Below are 21,544 nucleotides of genomic sequence, written 5' to 3'. Positions count from 1 at the left end.
AGATATAAAGTAGTTGTTACTTTCATTAATATCAATTAAAGTAACGCCTACACAGGTGATCTTTATAAGGAATAAAACGTAACGATAATTCTATATAAAACGAGGCGACAAGTTAAAATATGTCATTCAACACTTTCTGATACTGAATTATTCAAATTTCCCATCATATAAGCAGTTAAAGCTTTAAATACTAAGATAAATTAAAAGAACAGAATTTTTTTGACTCTCAGGTTAAAGAATATTGCAAAAGATTATACTTCTTAGAAGTTCTAATTGTCGGATTGCAACACTGTCAATCAGTAAGTGTCTGAATTTCTAACTCTTCTGATGCTCTTGGACAGTAAATGTTGCAAAACGCTGGTCAAAGGTCATTTTAAATATGTATCCTCGTTGGAAGGCGAGTGCTTTATCACCTGAGCCATCACGGTACTGTTGCTTTTATTTACATATATAATAGTTTGAATAGTTTTAGTTACTGCAACTTAGAAAAATTCTGCAAACCCTCCCTTAAATTTTTCTCCAGTCTATAAAAATAAACGCCTTAAGTTTGTACTAGATATATTTTGGAAGAATCACTTACAAATATAACTTTTTAATTATCATTTCTTTTTCCAATGCCTACCTGGAGAATGATCTTTCGTCATACAGGCATCTGAAGGGCAGATTTGTTGGCCACTTTTTCAGGGGTACCATATTAGGGGGAGCAACGTTGCCCCAACAGTAAGGACAGATAGTATAAAGAATGAAAGAACGTCCATGCCATTCCCGGGATTCGAACCCAGAACCTTTCTGTTTATTTTTCTTAAGAAAAGACTTTAATTGCGATTTTCATGAAACATTTATACATAGTGGATAGAGCTTTCGCCTGCCAATGAATTTAACCGGGTTCAAATAACAGCAGTGGCTGGTTGACGCGAATTCCGCATCCGGCTTGCCCCGACCGTAAAAATATGCTGTCGTAAAAATATCCTCAGTGATAGACGGATTACGGGTTATAGTTCCCTTGCGGGCAGGGAACTGTCCTTGCATCAGAAAGGTTCTGGGTTCGAATCCCGGGCAAGGCATGGATGTTTCTTTCCCTCTATCTGTGTTCTATGTCCTTTCTCCTTTGTGTGTGAATGTGTGAATGTGACCTGCCCTATAAACGGGTTGTGGTAGTGTGACGTGGGCGACGCTGTTCCACCGCCGTGGCTTCGCCACAGGTGCCCACTGGGTAACGAAAAGAGAATTAGCAGTTCTGGCACTTTCTGTGGCCAATGGACAATAGCTCCAAGTGCCCGCCATTAAAAAAAAAAAAAAAGTTCCCTTGCACCCAGGCTAACCATGGGAGGTTTTCGTGGTTTGACTCTCCATGTAACTCAAAGGCAGGTTATTTCCATCCAAAAGTCCTCCACGAAGGCAAATTTCTCCCAATACTTGATCCAGGAGTTCCCTTGTCTTCTGGATAGGGTTCAAAATTACAAGGCTACGGAGTTGAAAATTACTAGTCTTAAACCCAATAAACTGGGTCAGCTGTTCAATGAAATATAAAATAAAATAAACATTACACTTTATGGTATGTATGGTGTATCTAATACATTTGCTTTCGTGATTTTAAAATAATTTTCGCCATTATTTGATATTTTAAATATTTTTACACACTATTTAATATTTAAAATATTTCCGTAAATTATTTAATATTTGTTTTAAATATTTTTGCAAGCTATTTGATATTTTAAGCATTTGTTTAAATTATTCGTCGCAATAATTTACAGAGTAATACAGGTTACAAAAATAATATTTACAGCTAAATAAGGCTAATTTTGTAAAAATATTCAGCTTTCGATAAAATGATGGTAAATGCATAATATTTTAATTAATATGCTGCAGCGATAATTATGTTGAATTGCGTGCACGTTTATAATTTTCAGTAGTTAAGTAAAACGTTACATAAATCGGCATAGAAAAACCACACAGAAAAGATTATAATTTAACTTTTCGATTCCCTTCCTTCATTTGTATTCGAAACGCGTATCTCGAAAGATGAAATGAATCGTAATTTTGAATTTTGTTTCCTAGAAAGATTAGCTCCACCCTTGTTTTTGCTACTATTCTGAGAATCTGAGAATCTTTTTTAGTTTCTTTTATCATTTTATATTTATTGTAATTCTGAATGAAATTGATGGCCCAAGAATTTGATAATAGTAATTAGTGCACAATATATTAAAGGGGCAATGTATGTGCTCAGAGGGAGAAAAAATCCTTTAAAATCAATTATTTGGATTTTGAAATATTAAAAAAAATTCCCATTTTACTAAATAATATGAAATCAATCGTTTTCAAATCAGAGTTTCCTTTATCGAGTTAAAAAAGGATTTGAATTTGTAAAAATCTACATATTAGCCACTTCCCTCTCACCCCCCCCCCAAAAAAATAAGAATCACTGATGGGCTTTTGTCTCATATTTCTCGTGCCCGTGATATTTTCGGACTAGAGAGTTCAAAAGTAATGCATCAAAAAGGAAAAAAAACTTTCAGCTCTTACTTTAAATTTTTTTTTTTTTAAAGTTTGTACTCAGACATGCATTAATATACAACCGATATTCTGATAAAATGTGTAGTGAATAAAAATTGCAAATTTTTTGTTTTGAACATTCATTGTCCCCTTAATGCAATAGTAGAATTAGGTAAGTTGCACACTGAAGGAGCGAAGGAAAACAGAAGGCCGAATTCCATACTTTCGCATTAGAATCTGCAGAGATGATGTGCACAATGCGCATGCTAGAGGAAAATCCACCACCCTCTCACTCCGTGCTCGCTCCCTCAGAGTGCAACCACACGCAGTAAGTGGGAGAGGTTGACGTATACCCATTGGTCAAAAATTTCGTGTAGTAAATTTTACCTTTAAAATATATTTTATTGATTATTAATAGTATTTTATTTTTAATTGAAGAATGAAATTTGTTTCAAGCTTTGGCGACGAACAGCTAAAGCAAACTAAGCTATTAGTTGTGTAGAAACGAAAGTTAAAAGCAAACTAACAAACATTCTATTATTATTATAATTTTTAATTTTAAAGTTGTTAAATATTTTATGCTATAAAGAGAAGAACTTTATTGAAACGTCAGAATAGAGATAGGGAGATTAGACCGAAACACTTCAGTGTTAGTCATACTTAGATCTTTCTAAGGTGATTTTCTTTATCTAAAGTTCCAAGTTTACAATACTGTATGTGGTGAAAATTTATAAATTTTCAGGATAGTCCACTTTTATATAATTTATGCTGTGCGATTTGTTTTACTTAGTACTTAGTATTTGTTTTACTTACTATTTTTTTTACTTAGAACTTAGAGAACTACTTCCATTTTTACCTATTCCGTAGCTAAATTTTTTCCATTTTCTTGTCTTTTTTTTGGTTACATGCTTTTTATGAAACAGTTGGGGTAAAACTCCTTTGATTTTAATAAAATTCAACTTCATGGATTTTTCTAAAGACTCCTCCGTTATATGCAGAGAGAGAGTGAGAGATTTTCCCTGTTTTTTGGAACTATAGAAGTATTTATATTAGTTTACACTTTTCTTAAAATTTGTATTGAATTTTATATTAGAAAATCCATTTAGCCGATTTTATTAAAAAATTTATTTGCTTCCTATTGACTTAACTGATGTCTAATTATGAACTTTTAGGGTGTTTATTAAAAAAAAATGCATTTAGATTAAAATTAAAAATACATGTTTTTAACGTTGTAAAATATATATAGATCATTTCATTCCACGAAAATTTACATCAAAAATTTAATGTGGAGAAATTGGAAAGTGTCCTTTTCTTCCCGCATATCCCTGAAAATTTGGGAGAACATTTTAGACCGGGGCGTTCCAGACAGACCCCGTGAGAAGGCTGGGGCAGCATTTAGACTTGCGGTGGGTCATGACTGTCTTGCGCACCACCTCCACCGCATTGGTAGTTTTACGAGTCCGAATTGCCCACTCGGTAGGAAATTCGAAGTAATGGATAGGAAGCACTTGATGGGATGTTCGGCTGTACATGGGAACTCCGAGGGGAACAGATATTGGAGTGCTAGACATCTGCTAATGAGTCATTGATTTTTTTCTCTTATCTATGTTTATTCTTCTTGTTAAGAGTTTGTCGATTTCTGCCGTTAGAAATAAAATAAAAAAAAAAAATAAATAAAAAATAAAAAATAAACTTTGTAAAATTATGTTCTGATTATGATGTAAAATTATGTTTTGATTTTGATTTAAATTAAATTCGCATAACATAAATGATATATGAACAATTTTTTTTTTATTTATTGAAACTATTGTTTTAAAAATATAAGTTTCTATATCACATTGCACTATCACAATTTTCTACTCTACATCAAACTCAAAATTTGAAGCTTCCTCTATATCGTAGACATCGGAATCATCCATAAAATCTGATTGCCCATAATTTTCATAATTTTCTGGTTCTTCCGGTTGCTCTAAAGTATCGTAACCTCCTGACACTTCGATAAGATCCGGTTGCTCGTAATTTCCGGTATTATCAGTCCCTTCCAATAAATCTGGTTGTTCAATATTTTCCCTATTTTCAGCTGCATCTTGGTAGGCTGGCAACTCTGGAAGCTCTGTGTCATCTATGTAAGTATATAAATTGAAATTATGTAATTTAACGATTTCGTATACAATTGAACCGTTTATTTTTCGAAACTGCGTTAAACATCATCCTCAGCCAGTGTTCCATTTTTGGAACAAGTCTTTTTTTTGTTCGAAATGATAAAGACTGGTAACTTATTTATTTCATTGGTAAGATTAATTTTGTGCCATTAAAACTTTCGTACCCAACAATATATTTCAACAAAACCAAAAATCTTTATTTGATTTTCAAATGTTCCTGTTGTTATATTATAACACCAAATTAGTTGCAAAGTGAATAAAATATTTATTTAATTTAATCACATATAGGCTATCACTTGATTGATTTCCTTTTCCCATTGTAACAAAATCTGAGTTCAGAAAGTAAACGACTAAAAACGATAAGGTTTTATGAATAAATATTTGGTTGTTAATGTTATGCATAAAACAAATATGTGTCACAAACATGGTATTAAGAAAACATACTTGGTATTCTTAAATCTTTTAATAATTATCCCTTAACAAAATCCCTCGGTATTCATAAATCCCTTAACAAACTACATTCAATGTAAAAAGATGAATTTTTCTTTATGGACCATAAATTTTTTTTATTTTTAAGTAAGTAAATGTTTTGATCTCGTTGAGTTTTGATCTCATAATTTTTGATCGTAAAAGTTTTGATCTCATACATTTATTTTTTGAAGTAAAAGTTTTGATATCATCCATTTATTTTTTCAAGTAAAAGTTTTGATCTCGCTAAGTTTTGATCTCATAATTTTTGATCGTGAAAGTTTTGATCTCATACATTTATTTTTTGAAGTAAAAGTTTTGATCTCGTTAAGTTTTGATCTCATAATTTTTGATCTTAAAAGTTTTGATCTCATATATTTATTTTTTGAATTAGCTTGAAATGCTAATTGCATTGTAGACATGCACTTAAATATTTATTTAAATCTGAATTATATTTGGAATTTGATATTTATTTGATTTTAATTATGCTTGAGAAGCAGAATTTTGTATGTCTGTTTAAATATTATGCCAGTTTTGTCTGTAATTATAAGAATATAATTTATACATTGATTTTAATATTTGATTTTCAAAATGTTGTAACAATTGCCTTAAGGTTGCTTAGATCTTAAATCAGATGTTATTTACATTCTGTTTGTACACAGATTTTAAAAATTACTTACTTCTAATAATGTTTGATGAAAAACTTTGTTATGATCGTTCACCTTAAGCTATTTTTTTACTATTAATTCGCATATTTAAAAATAGAATTAAAATTTATTATTTTTGAACGAAATCTTCAATAAATAGTTTGTCACTTATGTCTTTTATGAAGATATTTATTTATAACTTATATTTTGAAAATTTTACTATTTGAATTATCTTTCAGCAAAGACAGTTTAGTTTGGTTAATCATATAATATATCAGTTTTTTTTCAGTATTTATGGGTTGATTCCATCTAAATTTCATTGTTATTTCATTGAACTTGATGCTTCTGTAATGTCCGTAATGCAAGCTAATTTTTATATCTTAACTATATGAATAATTTTCTTTTCTTTTAATTTAATTGTGTTTAGATAAATGCTTCAGCATACCAGCATTCGTTAAAGTTTTACTCATATACAGAATTTAAAAGTATTTTAGATTTCATAGTATTTTCAGAAAGGTCAGCTAGTTTAAGCATTGTGATGTTTTTATTCTATAGTTTGTAAGCATTTTACATTTATGTATTTGTTTTGTGTTTTCTTGTTTAAGCTTTGAATTTGTAATTCATTCTATTTTCATTGCTCTTGGGAGGAAACATTTTTCGCCAGTTCAATTTTGAAAAAAATTTCAATTATTATAAACTTTAAAGCACTGTATAATATTTCAAAAATAAATTTTCAAAATTGGAATTATGGGAGTAAAATTAATTAATTTTGGATTATCTTTTTATTTTTGGATTAAACACTTAGCTTTAGGTTATCTTTTATATTTTCATCAATCAATTCGGATCTTTTCTTGTTTATAAATACTTTTATTTTACAACACTTAAGCTAAATTAAAAACTTCAAAACACGAAGTTTTTCATGCTATTAAGTCCCATTACGGTTTTGAAATAATCAAATATTCTCCTTAAAAACTCATCGTTGACATTAAAAAAATCAATATGTCTTCTGGATTAAGAATTTTGCTAAAAAGAAAATATAACGGGTTTCTGAAATAAACGATTCATGTGCAATTTTTTCATGCAACTACAGAATAAAACACAAAATATCAAGAATCAATACCTTTAATACTTTGAATTTTCTACAAATATAAATTTAATTTTAATAAAATTTCATATTAAATAATTAAAAAGAGTTAAAAGCATTTATTGCTTTAAACAATTTGATTTTTAGATACAATTAGTTTTATAATGATATCTCACTATTAATTTTTGGGCATACAGGGTAACCGTTTACAATAGAAAATATGTATATTAAAACAAAATACCCTCTTGCTTTAAATCCTTCTGAAATATACATTTTCAAATGTCTTTTTCGTTTAGTAGATGTGAGAAAAATATTTTTAAATATTACAGGGAAAGTCTATTTTTATAAAAATAATAATTTTTTTTTTATAAAATCTTCAACTAGATTTTTTCAAACTTCATGAATTTATTATACAAAAGAATTCTAATAGTTTTAAACTGTAAACATATTTACAGTTTTTAATCATATTTTAAATATTTATAACATGTTTTAGCATTTTTCATCAATTCTAGTAAATACGAATTAATTATAAGATTTAAGGCCAATGTAATAGTTAAAAGATAATTTTTATAATGAATTTTATATACATACATATATATTAAGTCAATCTTCACTCAAAAAAGTGATTATTCGAACTTCGAAAAAATTTTCTACGTTTTTGACGAAACAGTTTCCTTGGGAATAATGGGAATATGTCGGCCATTGTCGAAAAAGGGATTTTTTTTAAGGAAATGAATATTTTCTTCTGTTAGCTACTATTTGATTTTTGAAAAGAGTAAAAAATATTTACTTAATATGAAAACAGTCCTTTTTCAAGTTAGAGGAATTCTTATAGAATTATCACAATTTCCGTGACATATGTGTCATGCCTGGTTAAAATTAGTTAATACTTAGAAATTTAATTAATTAGTTAATTAGATTAACTGGCAATAAAGCTGTTAATTAAGTCTTTTCTAATATTTCACACAAACAATGAAAAAATATCAATTTAAATTTAGCAAAATTACAAGAATGCTACAGCATTAAAAGAAAGAAAAAATAATCATTTTTCAGATGCAGATTGGAGAAATTTTTTCATCTTTTTTCGAAATCAAAATTGAAATTTTAAGACCTATTGTTATTTTAATTTCGCACACGACACGAAGATGATACACGGAGGAGGAAGCAATTCCGTCAAATATCTAAAAGTTCGCATTTCGTCAAAGACGCACGATTTCGTAAATAAATGATTGTCAAAAATAACGAAATACAGCTCCCGGCCTGTTTTATTTTCAGAAATCAGATTTTTATTTAGGATAGTGTTTTGGAAATTTTGGTAAATTTGCAATAAATAAAAGAGAAATGACGTTTTATAGAATTCATAAAAATCAATGAAATTTTTAAATATTCTTAACGAGATATAACTGAATTTTTCTTTGCAATTATTAACGTATATATACACAGCAGCAATTTTATGAAAATTATCAACATTATGGAAATGAATTAATGTTTTTTTCGTTATTAAGTAAAACTTAAAAAAAACGAACACTTGCGTGTAATTTAACTGAAACCGTGACTATATTAACTGTTGTGAACCAACACAGTAGCGGTAAGTTTTTTTTAACAGTGTGAATAATTTTGAATAATTTAGGGAAAAATATTTAATTAATTTTTTTCTAAGTAAATATTTTTGCATAGTAATAGTAATAATTTCAAGTCAATATTTCACTTAATGTTGAATGCGTAATTTTAAGTGTAATCATGTCATAATTTAAATTTTTTTGTAATAATTTGAATTTCAAAAATTAAGAAAAGATTTTCATCCTGGATAGTGATACTACATTTCTAATTTTATTAATTCTTATAGTTGACCTTACTTTTTGTTTTCTTTCTACGTTCTTTGTAAGTTGTTGTATTTGGTGTTGTATTTGAAAGTTAATGATTAAGTGCTGCCAATTTTTACGTTAGGAATTTTTCCTATCCAATTTTAAGTTTATTCAGAAATACTTTTAATCTGTTTTCTTATATGATAGGTGCGTTGCTTGGGTAATGGTACACGTAATATAATAAGAATATTTTTTAAGCCTATTGACATATTTACAACACGGTAAACATATTAACAGCTAACATTAATAGGAGAAAAAAACGAAAGATTATTATCATGCCGAGATTATTAACAAATCTATGGATACATGCTGGTATTTTCTATTTTTAAATATATATGCTAAAAAGAGAACAAATAGGTAATTGACTGAAAACATTTAATATAAACTTGAACTATACTTATATAGACGAAATATTTCCAACGTACCGTGCATTTTGTATTGAAAGAAATAACACAAAAAAATGATTTTAACTAACATAGCGGAAACATTGTTTTCCAAGCAATAAAAAAATATATTTTAAATCAGGCTTGCAACAAATTTCATTAACTAAATATGTTTGAACACAGAAGATAAATTTATTCAATTGTGATTATTTTGTTTTAAAAAATTATTTTCAGCATTTAATAAACACTTTTAAAGCCTATCTTGTTAAAGGTTTCGTAAACAAAATAGTTTTAAACATAATAGTACTGAATCTATTAATTATTTTATTTCAAAAAAATTCTAGTAAAGCTGAAATTAATATTATTAAAGATACAATTAAGTTTTTTATGACAAATTATTTGTTGGCCCAATTGGAGAAGAACAGTTTTGAAGGAAAGTAAAATTTAAACATCTAACATTTTTAAAAAAAAACAAAATAAGCTCTAAAATATATTGTATTATCTTGTATAAATTTTTAACTGTATAAATTTATGAATAGATTGCTTCAAACTTTTACATTACCATATTATTATACGAATCAACAAATATTTACGTATAATAAATCTAAAGTGTACTTCATTTGCCGTATAATATTACTAATATCAAGTTATTATAGTGTGTTAAATCATTAAGTTTTAGAACATTTAATTTACAATCATTGCAATTTAGTCTCGTTTGAATAATTCTTTTTGCAGATATTTGAAAGATCTTGTAATGGTATCTTGATGCAAAAAGCATAAAATATTTCTTGGAATACATATAAACTGAACTTATGCTAAACTGAAGACTTGCTGTAGTTCTCAAAAACTTTTGTGTTTCGTATTTAATGTAAAGAAACGCTCTCATTTAAGCTGAAAAAAGGAAAAGGGGCAATTTTTCAATGACAAATGTAAAAATTTGTGTAACCTCTTAAGAGTATTTTGGAATCCTTTTTGTGCCTTCTAGACACAATTAAGCGTACTTTAGTTATTATACGTATTTCGTGATACAAACAATGTTTATAAATAAGTGCAATATTAATTTTAATACAAACAATTCATCAAAAAGTGCAATAGAACACATGCAACACATGCATTTGTTTCTCGCTTAAGGAACTTCCATATAAAAATGTTTTATACAAAAGCCTTAAAACCACGATTGCATATCTGTTTTCTTAAAAGCCAATAGCACCTCCAAAATCACCTCCTCCAAAGTCACCGCCTCCGAAATCTCCTCCAAAATCCCCTCCACCACCAAAATAGTCGCATCCATCATCATACCCTCCTCCACTATATCCACCATCATAATCTGTACTGATGTTATTTTCCACAGGCACATATTGTTCAACAGCAGTTGTTTCCTGCAAAGGAAGTGCTTGAGGTGCTTGTGCCTGTTCTATAGCAGTGTTATTAGTCATGTCCAGATTATTATTTACGATAGTAGTATCGTTGTCGTAATAGTTATTGATTGTTACGTCGTTATCTTGAGTACTATGATGATGATTCCAACCGGAACCATGTCCCCAACCAGATCCTCCACCAAATCCACCACCAAATCCTCCACCAAAATAAGATCTCGAACCCCAAGCTGTACCAAGAACACCACCTGCAAGCATGCCCATAGCAAATTCACCACCTCCTAATCCACCACCCCCAACATAGTTTGGACGATCTTGTTGAACTACCACTGTAGTTCCCCCTGCTGCAGGAGCTAGGTAAGGCTGTGGTTGTATTTGATTGTAACCTTGATAGGGAAGAGGGCGGTATCCGGAAGGTGGTGGGTATTGAGCTGGATTTCCTGGAAAAAAAAGCACATAATTAATACGAGCATAATTGTATAATATTTACTATAACGAGCATTATAATTAATGCTATTATAATTAACAGTATAATTAATACTAAATAAATACATTGTAATTTCATTAAAAAATCCTCTTTCTGAACATTTAAATTTAAAGGCTCCTTCAAACAAAAACAAAACCAAAAAAAAGAAAAGGGATTTTGCTTTTTTTATATTAATCTGCGGAAAATTGCATGTCTAGAATTTTCGTACTTATTCAGTTAAATAATTATCATTTTTGAATAAATATTGTTTCATTTTATTTATTCAAATGTGTTCGAGTAAAGATTGTAAGTATTCAAAGTTCAAGTTTAAAAAAAAAAACTTGCAATTTTCAAATTTAATGTTACTTAACTAAGTTCAATAGAACGTAAAAATCGTTCGAATGCATTATTAATTACTGAATAAATAAGAAAATTGCTCTCCCGTAGCTTTCAGCAAGTAAAGACGGAAGACTAATATCATATTTTTAGTATGAAAAAGGATTTTAGTGCTTATTTTTTTAGAACCTCTACTTTTAAGATTTTTGTAGTAATGGTTAGGAATTTTTTTATTTCTCTTTCAGTATCATAATATGGAAGTTATAGGAAAAAATAAAAATATGATAGTAATACAATATGGATTTCATTACTTATCTGGCTGTGTAACAAAACCACTTTATTTGTTGAGCAAAATGAAAAGGATCTAGATGGTTTCATGCATATAATAATTTATCTTGAAATGCGGATCAAAGCTAAAAGTCATTGCTACCATCTGTAAATTAATAAGCTCTATCTTCTAAAACAATGATATTCTTACAATATGGATTTCATTACTTATCTGGCTTTGCAGCAAAACCGCTTTATTCGCTGAGCAAAATGAAAAGGATTTAGATGGTTTTATGCATATAATAATTTTATCTAAAAATGCGAATGAAAGCTAAAAGCCGTTGCTACCATTTGTAAATTAACAAGCTCAATCTTCTTTTGAAACAAAATTGTTCATTTATGCTTCAACTGTTTTTCTTTTAACTGTTTTATAATGCCGAAAATTATTTACTTTTAAAAAGCAATACAGCATGTTGTAACAATTTAAGCTTCGATATAGCTTTCAATCAAATTGTTTAAATGATAAAATTTCTCTTAAAAATATTTGTTTCGAAAAACAAAATTGTATTTTTTTCTTCTTTTTTTAAGCAAATAACCCTTACAGAGATTTAAGGTATATTTGAGGCTGTTTTGAGGGGTCAAGGTTGATTTGAGGTTTATTCAAAGTTGATTTCAAAAACAACCTTAAAAGATCAACCTTCCGAAGTGTATAATGAAGGTGTATGAAGTTGTTTTAGTCACACTTGAGGTTGTTTTGAGGTTGATGGAAATCTCCTTCAGAGCAACCGAGCTTAGGGAGCTTGTTTTCGAGGTGTATGGATTATTTTTTCTGAAATGCAAGCAAATAAATATATTTGAGGTGTGAATAACTCCTCCTGATCTAAACTAAAATTATTTCTGAGTTACATAAGAGACTGATTTTCTGAGGTGCAAATGAGGTTGAAATTAAGGTTTATTAATGAGTTTTTTTTGGTGCAAAACATAATCTCATTTTCTATCTCAGGTGTATTTTTGATATCAGTCAACAACAAAACAACCTCAAAAACACCTTTTTTTCGTAAGGGAACAAATAAATGGCTTGATCCAATATAAAATGTGAAGATAACAACTTTGTTATGTTGGTATTCGTTCGAAAATTTGTTAATGCTAGTACTGAATAAAATCGATCGTCATCTCAGAAATGTTTATTGAAACTCTTAATTATTTTACTATAGTTAACCGGCCGTTATGTGAGAAGTTTGTAATAGAACTTTTTTTATGCTAGTGCTAAATTCAATAAATCCTGTTGTTAGAAGTTTTTCTTATGAGCGCCTTCATTTCAGCTAGTACTAAATTTAAAAGACTATTACGTGCAAATCTAGTGATATTATTAAAAATCATATTGCAACAGTCTGCATTCGACGACTACGTTAGTTCAGTTTGTCACAAAACGTCTAAACAATATAAACTGTCAGAAATATTGATGCAGGTTGAACCATAATATCATTCAAATACGTTACATCCTCAATACAGTTCATAGTTGTACAGTTCATAGTTCTAAGTTGAACCACATTATTCAGTAAATTAATAAATCTGTGATTTAGGCTTAACTGTATCACATTTTAGCATTAGGACGATTATAGCGATTAGATGTTAGGATTGAAAGTACCGAATTTATGGTTTGCTGTAGAACAGATTTTTTCCAAGAGTGAACATAAATAAAATTAAAACGAAAAAAATTTGTTATTTTTCCCACGAAGCTTCTGAAACGTTTCTGTATACACTTAAGTGATTGATTTGCAGTAATTTTACCGATGGAGTAAAATATTTCTGATGAATCCTAAATTTAAAATAATCTTAAATATAATTTTAAATGATTTTAAATATTCGCCTTTCCACGTTCCTTAGGAATTTGAAGTTTCATAAATATGTATGCAGTAAAAAATTTCGGCTCAAATTATGGTATAAAGTACAGGCTTTTGGGGTACATCATCCGTAAAATCCATTTTCAACCTAAAATATTATACCGTAACTTTTACGGTAATATTTATTTAATAAAAGTGATTCAATGATTTTATGATAATTATTACTGTAAGAATTACGGTGAATTAGATTTTTTGTTGCGTAGCATGTCTCGATAAAAATGGATTTTAAGGTAAAACGTAACAATTACTGATACTTTTTATCATAATTTGATCCAGAATTTCTCACAGTATATTTGTTACAAACAGATTGTTAAAATAAAGTATATTTTCATAGTATATTTGTTACATAAAGATTGTTAAAATAAAGTATATTTGTATGTTTTCATAGTATATTTGCTACATACAGATTGTTAAAATGAAGTATATTTGTATATTTTCGTAGTATATTTGTTTCATACAGATTGTTAAAATAAAGTAGATTTGTATGTTTTCATAGTATATTTGTTACATACAGATTGTTAAAATAAAGTACATTTGTATATTTTCATAGTATATTTGTTACATACAGATTGTTAAAATAAAGTATATTTGTATGTTTTCATAGTGTATTTGTTACATACAGATTGTTAAAATAAAGTATATTTGTATATTTTCATAGTATATTTGTTACATACAGACTGTTAAAATAAAGTCCATTTGCATATTTTTATAGTATATTTGTTACATACAGATTGCTAAAATAAAGTATATTTGTATGTTTTAATAGTATATTTGTTACATACAGATTGTTAAAATAAAGTATACTTGTATATTTTCATAGTATATTTGTTACATACAGATTGTTAAAATAAAGATAATGCAAACATTCCTCACATTACCCGTTCTTAATTCTTAAAGAATATTTTTTCAAGTACTCTAACTTTTACCTGATCTTACTTGATCGAAAACTTCATTCCCTTCAGAAATAAACAAATTACAGTTGACATGTTTTAAGCTCTTTACAAATAGGCGCCTATTTTCAAGACTTACCAAGCTTGAATGTAAAGAAACAAAATGATTTGAAATAAAAAAACGTGAAATTGCCACGAAAAAATAGAAAAATAAAAATGAGAACCAAAATAAAAAAAACCACGGAAGCCGATAGAGAAAAAAAGTTAAAAACCAGAACAGGAAGAATCATAGTGGCCGAGGGCCAAAACAGAGTAAAATGCATTCCTACGCGTTATGGAGAGTTAGAGAGAAACTAATGTCGTTAACAAGGGAGTTAACATTCAAATGAAAAAAAAAGATTCCAGGACATCAAGATGAGCAGATGTTATCATTATTATTTAATTACTCTAACCTTTATCATGATATTAAGTTTAAAAAAACTTTTAGCCCTTTTTGTATACACTGTAATGTATCTTGTGATTGATACCTGGTGATGATCTTGGAGCATAAGCTGGGGGCTGTCCCTGATGTGGTGTATATTGAGGTGGCGGTTGTTGATGTGGTGCATATTGTGGTGCTTGCATAGGTTGCTGGGAAATAGGCTGATGCGGTAGTATAGTGTCCTGAGGCATCATCTGATGGTTATTTATAGTTTGATCATTGCTTTTATCTACAGAATTGTTCTCTGCAGGTGTTGGTTCTTGAGGAGCACCTGGCGGAGGTGGCATCTGAAAAAAACTATATTTAGTATATAATTATTTTATATAATTATATATAGTTGATCTAGAACTTTGAAATATGCAAAAACCATCAGAACATGCAAATACGTTGAAAAACTTTCTTTTAAGGAAATGCGAGTAGGATGTCAAAGCTATAAAAGACAAGTATAGTTTGATATAAATAATGGAATCTCAATATCATGTAGTATTAGGTTCGTGCAGGGGGGAAAAGCAGTGAGCAAATCAATAACCACGATAATTGATAAATAGAAATATCTGGCTTATTTAAGTAAAGATTTATAAAAATGTGATAAATTTAACTTCCGCTTCATTTTTTGATCGGATGCAAAAGCTGCGAGATATATATTTGAAATGTAGTGTAACAGGAAAAAGTAAAATTAATTCGAAACTTGAAGAAAATTGCTTGGTAATTGCAAGAAATTTAAGTAAAAAATTGGCATGTTCTAATGATGCCAAATGGCCAAATCCGCAGTTTGGGTTGGTGCTTAATTTTGAATTTTAAAGAGAATTCTTAGCCGAAAATGGATAGCGTTTCATGGAATGAAATGATTCTTACAGATACTCGGTTAATGAGCTAAAAAACGAAATGCAAAAAGAAATGAAGGTCTAATTCAAATTATATGTAAAAGTGTGTTAAAAATAGAAATCTTTTGAGAAAGTGAATTAATTGAATAAATATGTCGGAGTAATATTTCAGCACGTAAGATCTACAAAGCAGAAAAAAATAACTGTATGTTTTTTGAATAAATAAATTGTGGGACAGAAATAATAATAATTTAATATTAAATTTATTGTAATACTGTATACAGATTTATTCGTTAAAAAAAGCTTTACTTAACTTAAGTAAACAAATAAAAATATGAGCAGTAATAAAAATATGTATTATAGAACTCATTAAACACAAAGGTTTACAAGAAATGACTTAATAAATTTGGTTTATTCTAGATAAAATAAAAGAAAATTATTTCTCGTAACTTAATAGTCACTTTTTTATTGTAAAAACTTGCGAAACTTGTTTATCTTGTTTGATACTGTACTTAATCAATATGTCAAGCTATATCTTTAAGAAATGTTAATACCAGTAATCATTAAAAATTATCTTTAAAAAAGTAAATAAATTTACCGTTGAAGCAATTGATGCCATCCAGCTCCTGAAATATCATAAAACAAAGCTTTATTAAGAATCAAAAAATTTACAAATTAAAAAGGAATATTTGTTTTAAGTAATTTATCAAATGCTAATTTTTTTACAAGATATTTTTTTTTTGAATAAATAAGAAGACCTCGGAGAAAAGCTTAACCCAAGAGCCAAGAATACAGGAGGTACAACTCAAATTAGACCATTTAAGGGAGATATTTTAAGAAATATTATTCCTATGAAGTCATGGGTAACAGACAGATGATTCCCAATAGAAGATGAATGCCCTATTGTATATTCGCAAATGTAACTTATCAACAAGATATTAAGAAGTTCCAACATGGAAGTGATTAATATTTTGCTGATAAGTACGCATGAGTAACTTATGTATTGATGAGCTTGGGTGTTGATGAGTAACAGTATCTTGTGTAGGAAATAAAGTTGATGAGATATTAAATTTGGGAACTGCAGTACAGTGAAATTAGTTATTGGTTAAATAATTTTCTAAATGTTGGAAAAAGTAAGTTTCAAACTGTTATTTTCGTTATGTTTTTAAAAAATAAGAGGGTGTCCTGTGAAACATCATTCGAAATAAAGTTAATGTAATATAGTAATTTTCAGTTTATGATTTTTCTGTCTCCCTGTTTCATTTTGGTTCCACTAAAGTGAAAAAAGAATTCAATTATGGAACCCTTTTATGTCAAACGTAAGTGATAATATGTTAACAGTAATTTATACATTGCTTGACATTTGCTAAGGGACAACTGATTTATGCGAAGTACTGTTACTGACAGTCGACCAATAACTGTAAAATCAAGTGCAGAGGGCGTGATAGAGCTGTATCAGTTACCTGCATAAAATCTGCATGAAAGACCGTGCACCCAATCACTTCATTCCTTCCAAAATTCATAATCCTAGGTATTTGATCAGGATAGCACCATAGGTTGTTGAACTTATTTCTGTAAAATTCAGTGTGGTATTACAATAATTAAGTGCAAAATGTTACTGAGATATCATTTGAATTCTCGATCGTGGATAAGCTGGTCAACATATCACCACAGAAGACGTATTATCTGGAGAGCAAAAAATAGTCTTCTCGTGATTGAAAAAGACCGCTGAAGGTGGAGATGATATGCGATAGCATGCCGGTGGTCATTGTAGGAACACCACACCTCAATAGTAAATGTATGTATTCCCAGCAGCAGAAAGGAACAAAAATGTCACTACTAGGCTGATAGCTGCAGGCCTTGCAATCCCTACTGGTACACATGCTTCTCAAAGAACAATTCCATGGTGATAAAATCAATTTGATTTGCATTCACGGAACTGCTCTAATTATGCAATCGTCGCGAGAGATTACGTTGGTGTAAGGAACGTATTGGTTGGGATAACCAGTAAAGGTCCAAAGTGATGTTCTCAGATGAATCCCGATTCACTATGAAAAGTGATTCTGGTAACCAGGTAGTGTGGCGAGAAAGGTGAGCGCATTGTGCGCAACAATAGGTTTATGAAGGTGATAGGTGTGGCGCAGACGTTGTTGTTGCTTATTCTCTCTGTCTGACGGAGTCAGACAAGATCCACGAGTTCGTTGACTGAAAGGAAGTCGAAGACTAGGAGAGGATTGTTAAAGAGATCCTCCTTAGAGAGCCCCATGCAATTCAAGAGATGCTCAGGAGAAACCTGATGAATTTGGCACTGGGTGCAGGTGACGAAGGTTTTCCTGCCCTCGTTGAAAGTGAGGCACTTGATGTCACCTCTAGCAAGCCTTGATAGAACAGTCCGGGTACGTCTGTCACACTGGAGGTCGAGGGACAAACCCGGTTTTGTCCCTTGACCTCCCGTGTACCAAGATATGGCGCAGACGTATAGATCGATATTGCGCAGACAGGTATGGGCATTTGTCTAGCTCAATGGCTGAGCACCGCTTCGCATCTTGTAGCGAAGTAACATTACATCGCAGCGGTAGTGCAGAAGGATTATTCTTGATCATGTTTGTCTTTTTAGGGGTATAGTAGGTTCAGACTTTTATTTATGGACGACAATGCGTGACCACACAAGTGCGCTGAGGTATCGGATACACTAGAAAGTTAAGATATTGGCCTATGCAATGGCCTGTGTACTCCTCGGACCTAAATCCCGTAGAGAATGCCTGTTGTACTTGGTAGACGTGTTTCACAAGGAACACGCCTTTACCAAACCGTGCTAGTGCTGAAAACCATCTTGAGGGAGGAGGGGGACAATATACGAATCTTTGATTCGGACTCTTCATTAGTTTAGTGGGCAGCATACAGATGCAATATGTGCTAGTGTCCGAGCACATATTGCATCTTCTAGTGTCAGAGCACGTACTGCATCTAGTGTCCGAGGTAATCACACATATTACTAAGAAACTGTTTCATTCTGACAAGATGATCCATTTTTCATGGCTATTTAGAAATGAGCAGATATTTTAATTTTATTATTTTCGATATGTCGATATCTGAACTATTTTGCATAATAATAAATGCAGATTGTATCTACTAAATATGCATTTGTTTTCATTTCATCAATCAATGTCTATTATTATTTATTCCGAAAAATGTAACTATTCCTTAGAAATTGTCAAGCAGTGCTTAAAAAGTTCTAACATTCGAGGTTAATGCGTATTTATTTGCTTGGGACTTTCAGCACATTAACGTACACTGTAAAAAATCCTTGATTGAATTTCGGTATAAAGTACGGGTAGTATAAAGTTGAGTTCAATATCCGTAAAATCCATTTTTACCGTAAAATACTATATCGTAATTTTTACAATAATATTTTTTTGATTAGAGTGATTCAATGATTTTACTGTAGTTATTACTAAAAAAACTGCGGTAAATAAACACTTACAAACCGTAACATACAACCGTAACAAACCGTACGGTAAATAAAAACTATAAAGCCGTAACAAGTTCCAATAAATGGATATTTCGGTAAAACGTGCCGGTGAGCGCTGGTATTTTTCGTTGCAGTTTGATCAAAATATTTTTACAGTGTAACGGGCTCAAAAAAGTTAATTATCAAAAGATAAAATCATTTACTCAAGAAAAGCTGATGAATATACACTGAAGAGCCAAAAAAACTGGTATACCTGCCTAATATCTTGTAGGGCCCCAGCGAGCACGCAGAAGTGCCGCAACACGACGTGGCTTGGATTCGATCAATATGTGAAGTAGTGCTGGCGATAATTGACACCATGAATCCTGCAGGGCTGTCCATAAACCATTGGGAGTAAGAGGGAATGGGAATATCTTCTGAACATCGCATTGCAAATCATCCCAAATATGATCAATAATGCTCATGTCTGGGAGTGGATCCAAGAGCACTCTCCTGAATTTAGACACTTCCGCTGGCCACCAAAATCCCCGGACATGAATATTATTCAACATATTTGGGATACCTTGCAACGTGATGTTCAGAAGATATCCCCATTCCCTCTTACTCCCAATGGTTAATGGACAGCCATGCAGGATTCACGGTGTCAATTATCTCCAGCACTACTTCACACATTGATCGAATCCATGCCACGTCGTGTTGCGGCATTTCTGAGTGCTCGCCGGGGCCCTACACGATATTAGGCAGGTATGCCAGTTTTTTGGCTCTTCAGTGTATTTGGCACGGTAAGCGGTTTCCTCTTATATAGCATAACCGTTTTACTTCATTTAAGCACCATTTTTATCACTGTAGCTGCAGACTTAGAGGGCATACTTAAGATGTGCTATTAAAGTTTTACACAATAAAAATAGTGTAGAGGTGTTGCATTAAGTTCTGACTATAATTACAATACATTATTTGAGTTTCATGAAATAAAATAAAAATTACTTACGCCACTTCTTCCTGATTGGGACACAGGAACCAATAAACAACATCTTTTCCTCTTACTCCGAATGCAAGGAACTGTTTTGGTTCATAATGATCCGGCAGAGGTGGGCGGTTAGGCACTTGTGATGTGTAGGTTCCGTAAGCTATAAGTTCTGGTGCATCTTTAAGTATAACGCCGCCTTCCTGCTCTTGTCGAGACTTGTCTTTATACCAAAGTAAGCTGCTATCGTTGTATAAAACTGAATGAACATCACGCCAATTGCTGCCAAAGAAACGTTCTGAAAAAAAAGTAAATTGAGTTTGGACACAAATATGCCAGAAAATAAAATTTAATTTGCTTGATTTTGCATTTCATACAGTGAATTGATAATACTGGGGAGCAATTTGTTTCTTTTTCTTCCTGTTGCATGAGACTATTGGAACAGATTTTAGTTATTTTTGTGTCGCTGAATTCAAACCTGCAATTGACTTCTCTCAACAAACTATAGTTTTTATCCAACTTAATGATATATTCTATTCTTTTGAAATTCTTTCGACTGAATATTAAGTGTCCCCACTTCTCCGCAATGAAGGGCGTGGTAAGAAAAACGTGGTAAACCAGTTCAGTTTATGATGCGATACGTTAGGATATATTTTTTGTCTTAAGTGTTATTTTAAAAGGAGTAGTGAGAGCCGTGATGTCATAGGGGATAGAGCTTTCGCCTTCAATTGGGGTGAGCCGGGTTCAAATACCAGTGATGGATGGTCGATACGAATTCTGCACTCGGCTCGCTCCGATCACTCTGCTGACGTGAAATATCCTCATTGGTAGACAGATCATGTGTTAGAGACCTCTTTTGCACAGCTAACCGTGGAACATTTTCATGTTTTTCCTCTCAATATAACGCAAATGCGGGTTAGTTTCTTAAGAAAAATTCCCCCAATACTTGATTCCCAATACTTAAGAAAATTCCCCCAATACTTTATGTAGGCAAATTTCTCCCAATACTTGATTCAGGAGTTCTCTTGTCTTCTGGATTGGGCTCAAAATTGCTAGGCTACGGAGTTGAACCTTAGTAGCCGTAAACCCAAAATTGTGTCGGCTGTTCAACGACCGGCAATAAAATAAAATAGAGTAGAATAAAATAAAATAAAATAAAATAAACTGAATTATAAAGTGTGTATGCATGCATGCAAACTGATACGATACTGCACGTTCAGAAAAAATTTCACATAAACTTAAAATTACATTATGAAAATAATCTGCATCTTTCGGAGCGAACCTAATTTCAGATTTTATATTCCCTCACCGAAATTACGTAAGATTAAATACTATTATAAATGAAACAAAAAATGTGTTCCCCAGAGTAATGTGTTTAAAAAGGTAAATGCGAATGCTGTTGATCAATTTATTCTAACCAGAGATTTGATTGCTGATTTGAATGGTGTATATATATATATAT

At 30.8% G+C, this 21,544-nt stretch overlaps 1 protein-coding gene across 2 annotated transcripts in view; it reads right to left on the bottom strand.

The window, feature by feature from the left end:
• Window positions 1-4,258: 4,258 nt before the first annotated feature.
• LOC107450960 (uncharacterized) overlaps window positions 4,259-21,544 on the bottom strand; it is a gene marked incomplete at its 5' end in the record, with an annotated part of 22,109 nt that continues 4,823 nt past the window's right edge. Inside the window, 5 exon segments of one of the 2 annotated variants that reach the window (XM_043049951.2) lie at window positions 4,259-4,615; window positions 10,313-10,918; window positions 14,869-15,109; window positions 16,245-16,272; window positions 20,107-20,380. In XM_043049951.2, the coding sequence (XP_042905885.2) occupies window positions 4,350-4,615; window positions 10,313-10,918; window positions 14,869-15,109; window positions 16,245-16,272; window positions 20,107-20,380 (1,415 nt within the window). 2 annotated transcript variants of the gene reach the window in all.

The sequence above is a fragment of the Parasteatoda tepidariorum genome, chromosome 9 (genome assembly GCF_043381705.1).
Source record: "Parasteatoda tepidariorum isolate YZ-2023 chromosome 9, CAS_Ptep_4.0, whole genome shotgun sequence".
NCBI lineage: Eukaryota > Metazoa > Arthropoda > Arachnida > Araneae > Theridiidae > Parasteatoda > Parasteatoda tepidariorum.
Note: the sequence above shows the minus strand (reverse complement) of the source record. Positions and strands in the feature narration are given on the sequence as shown.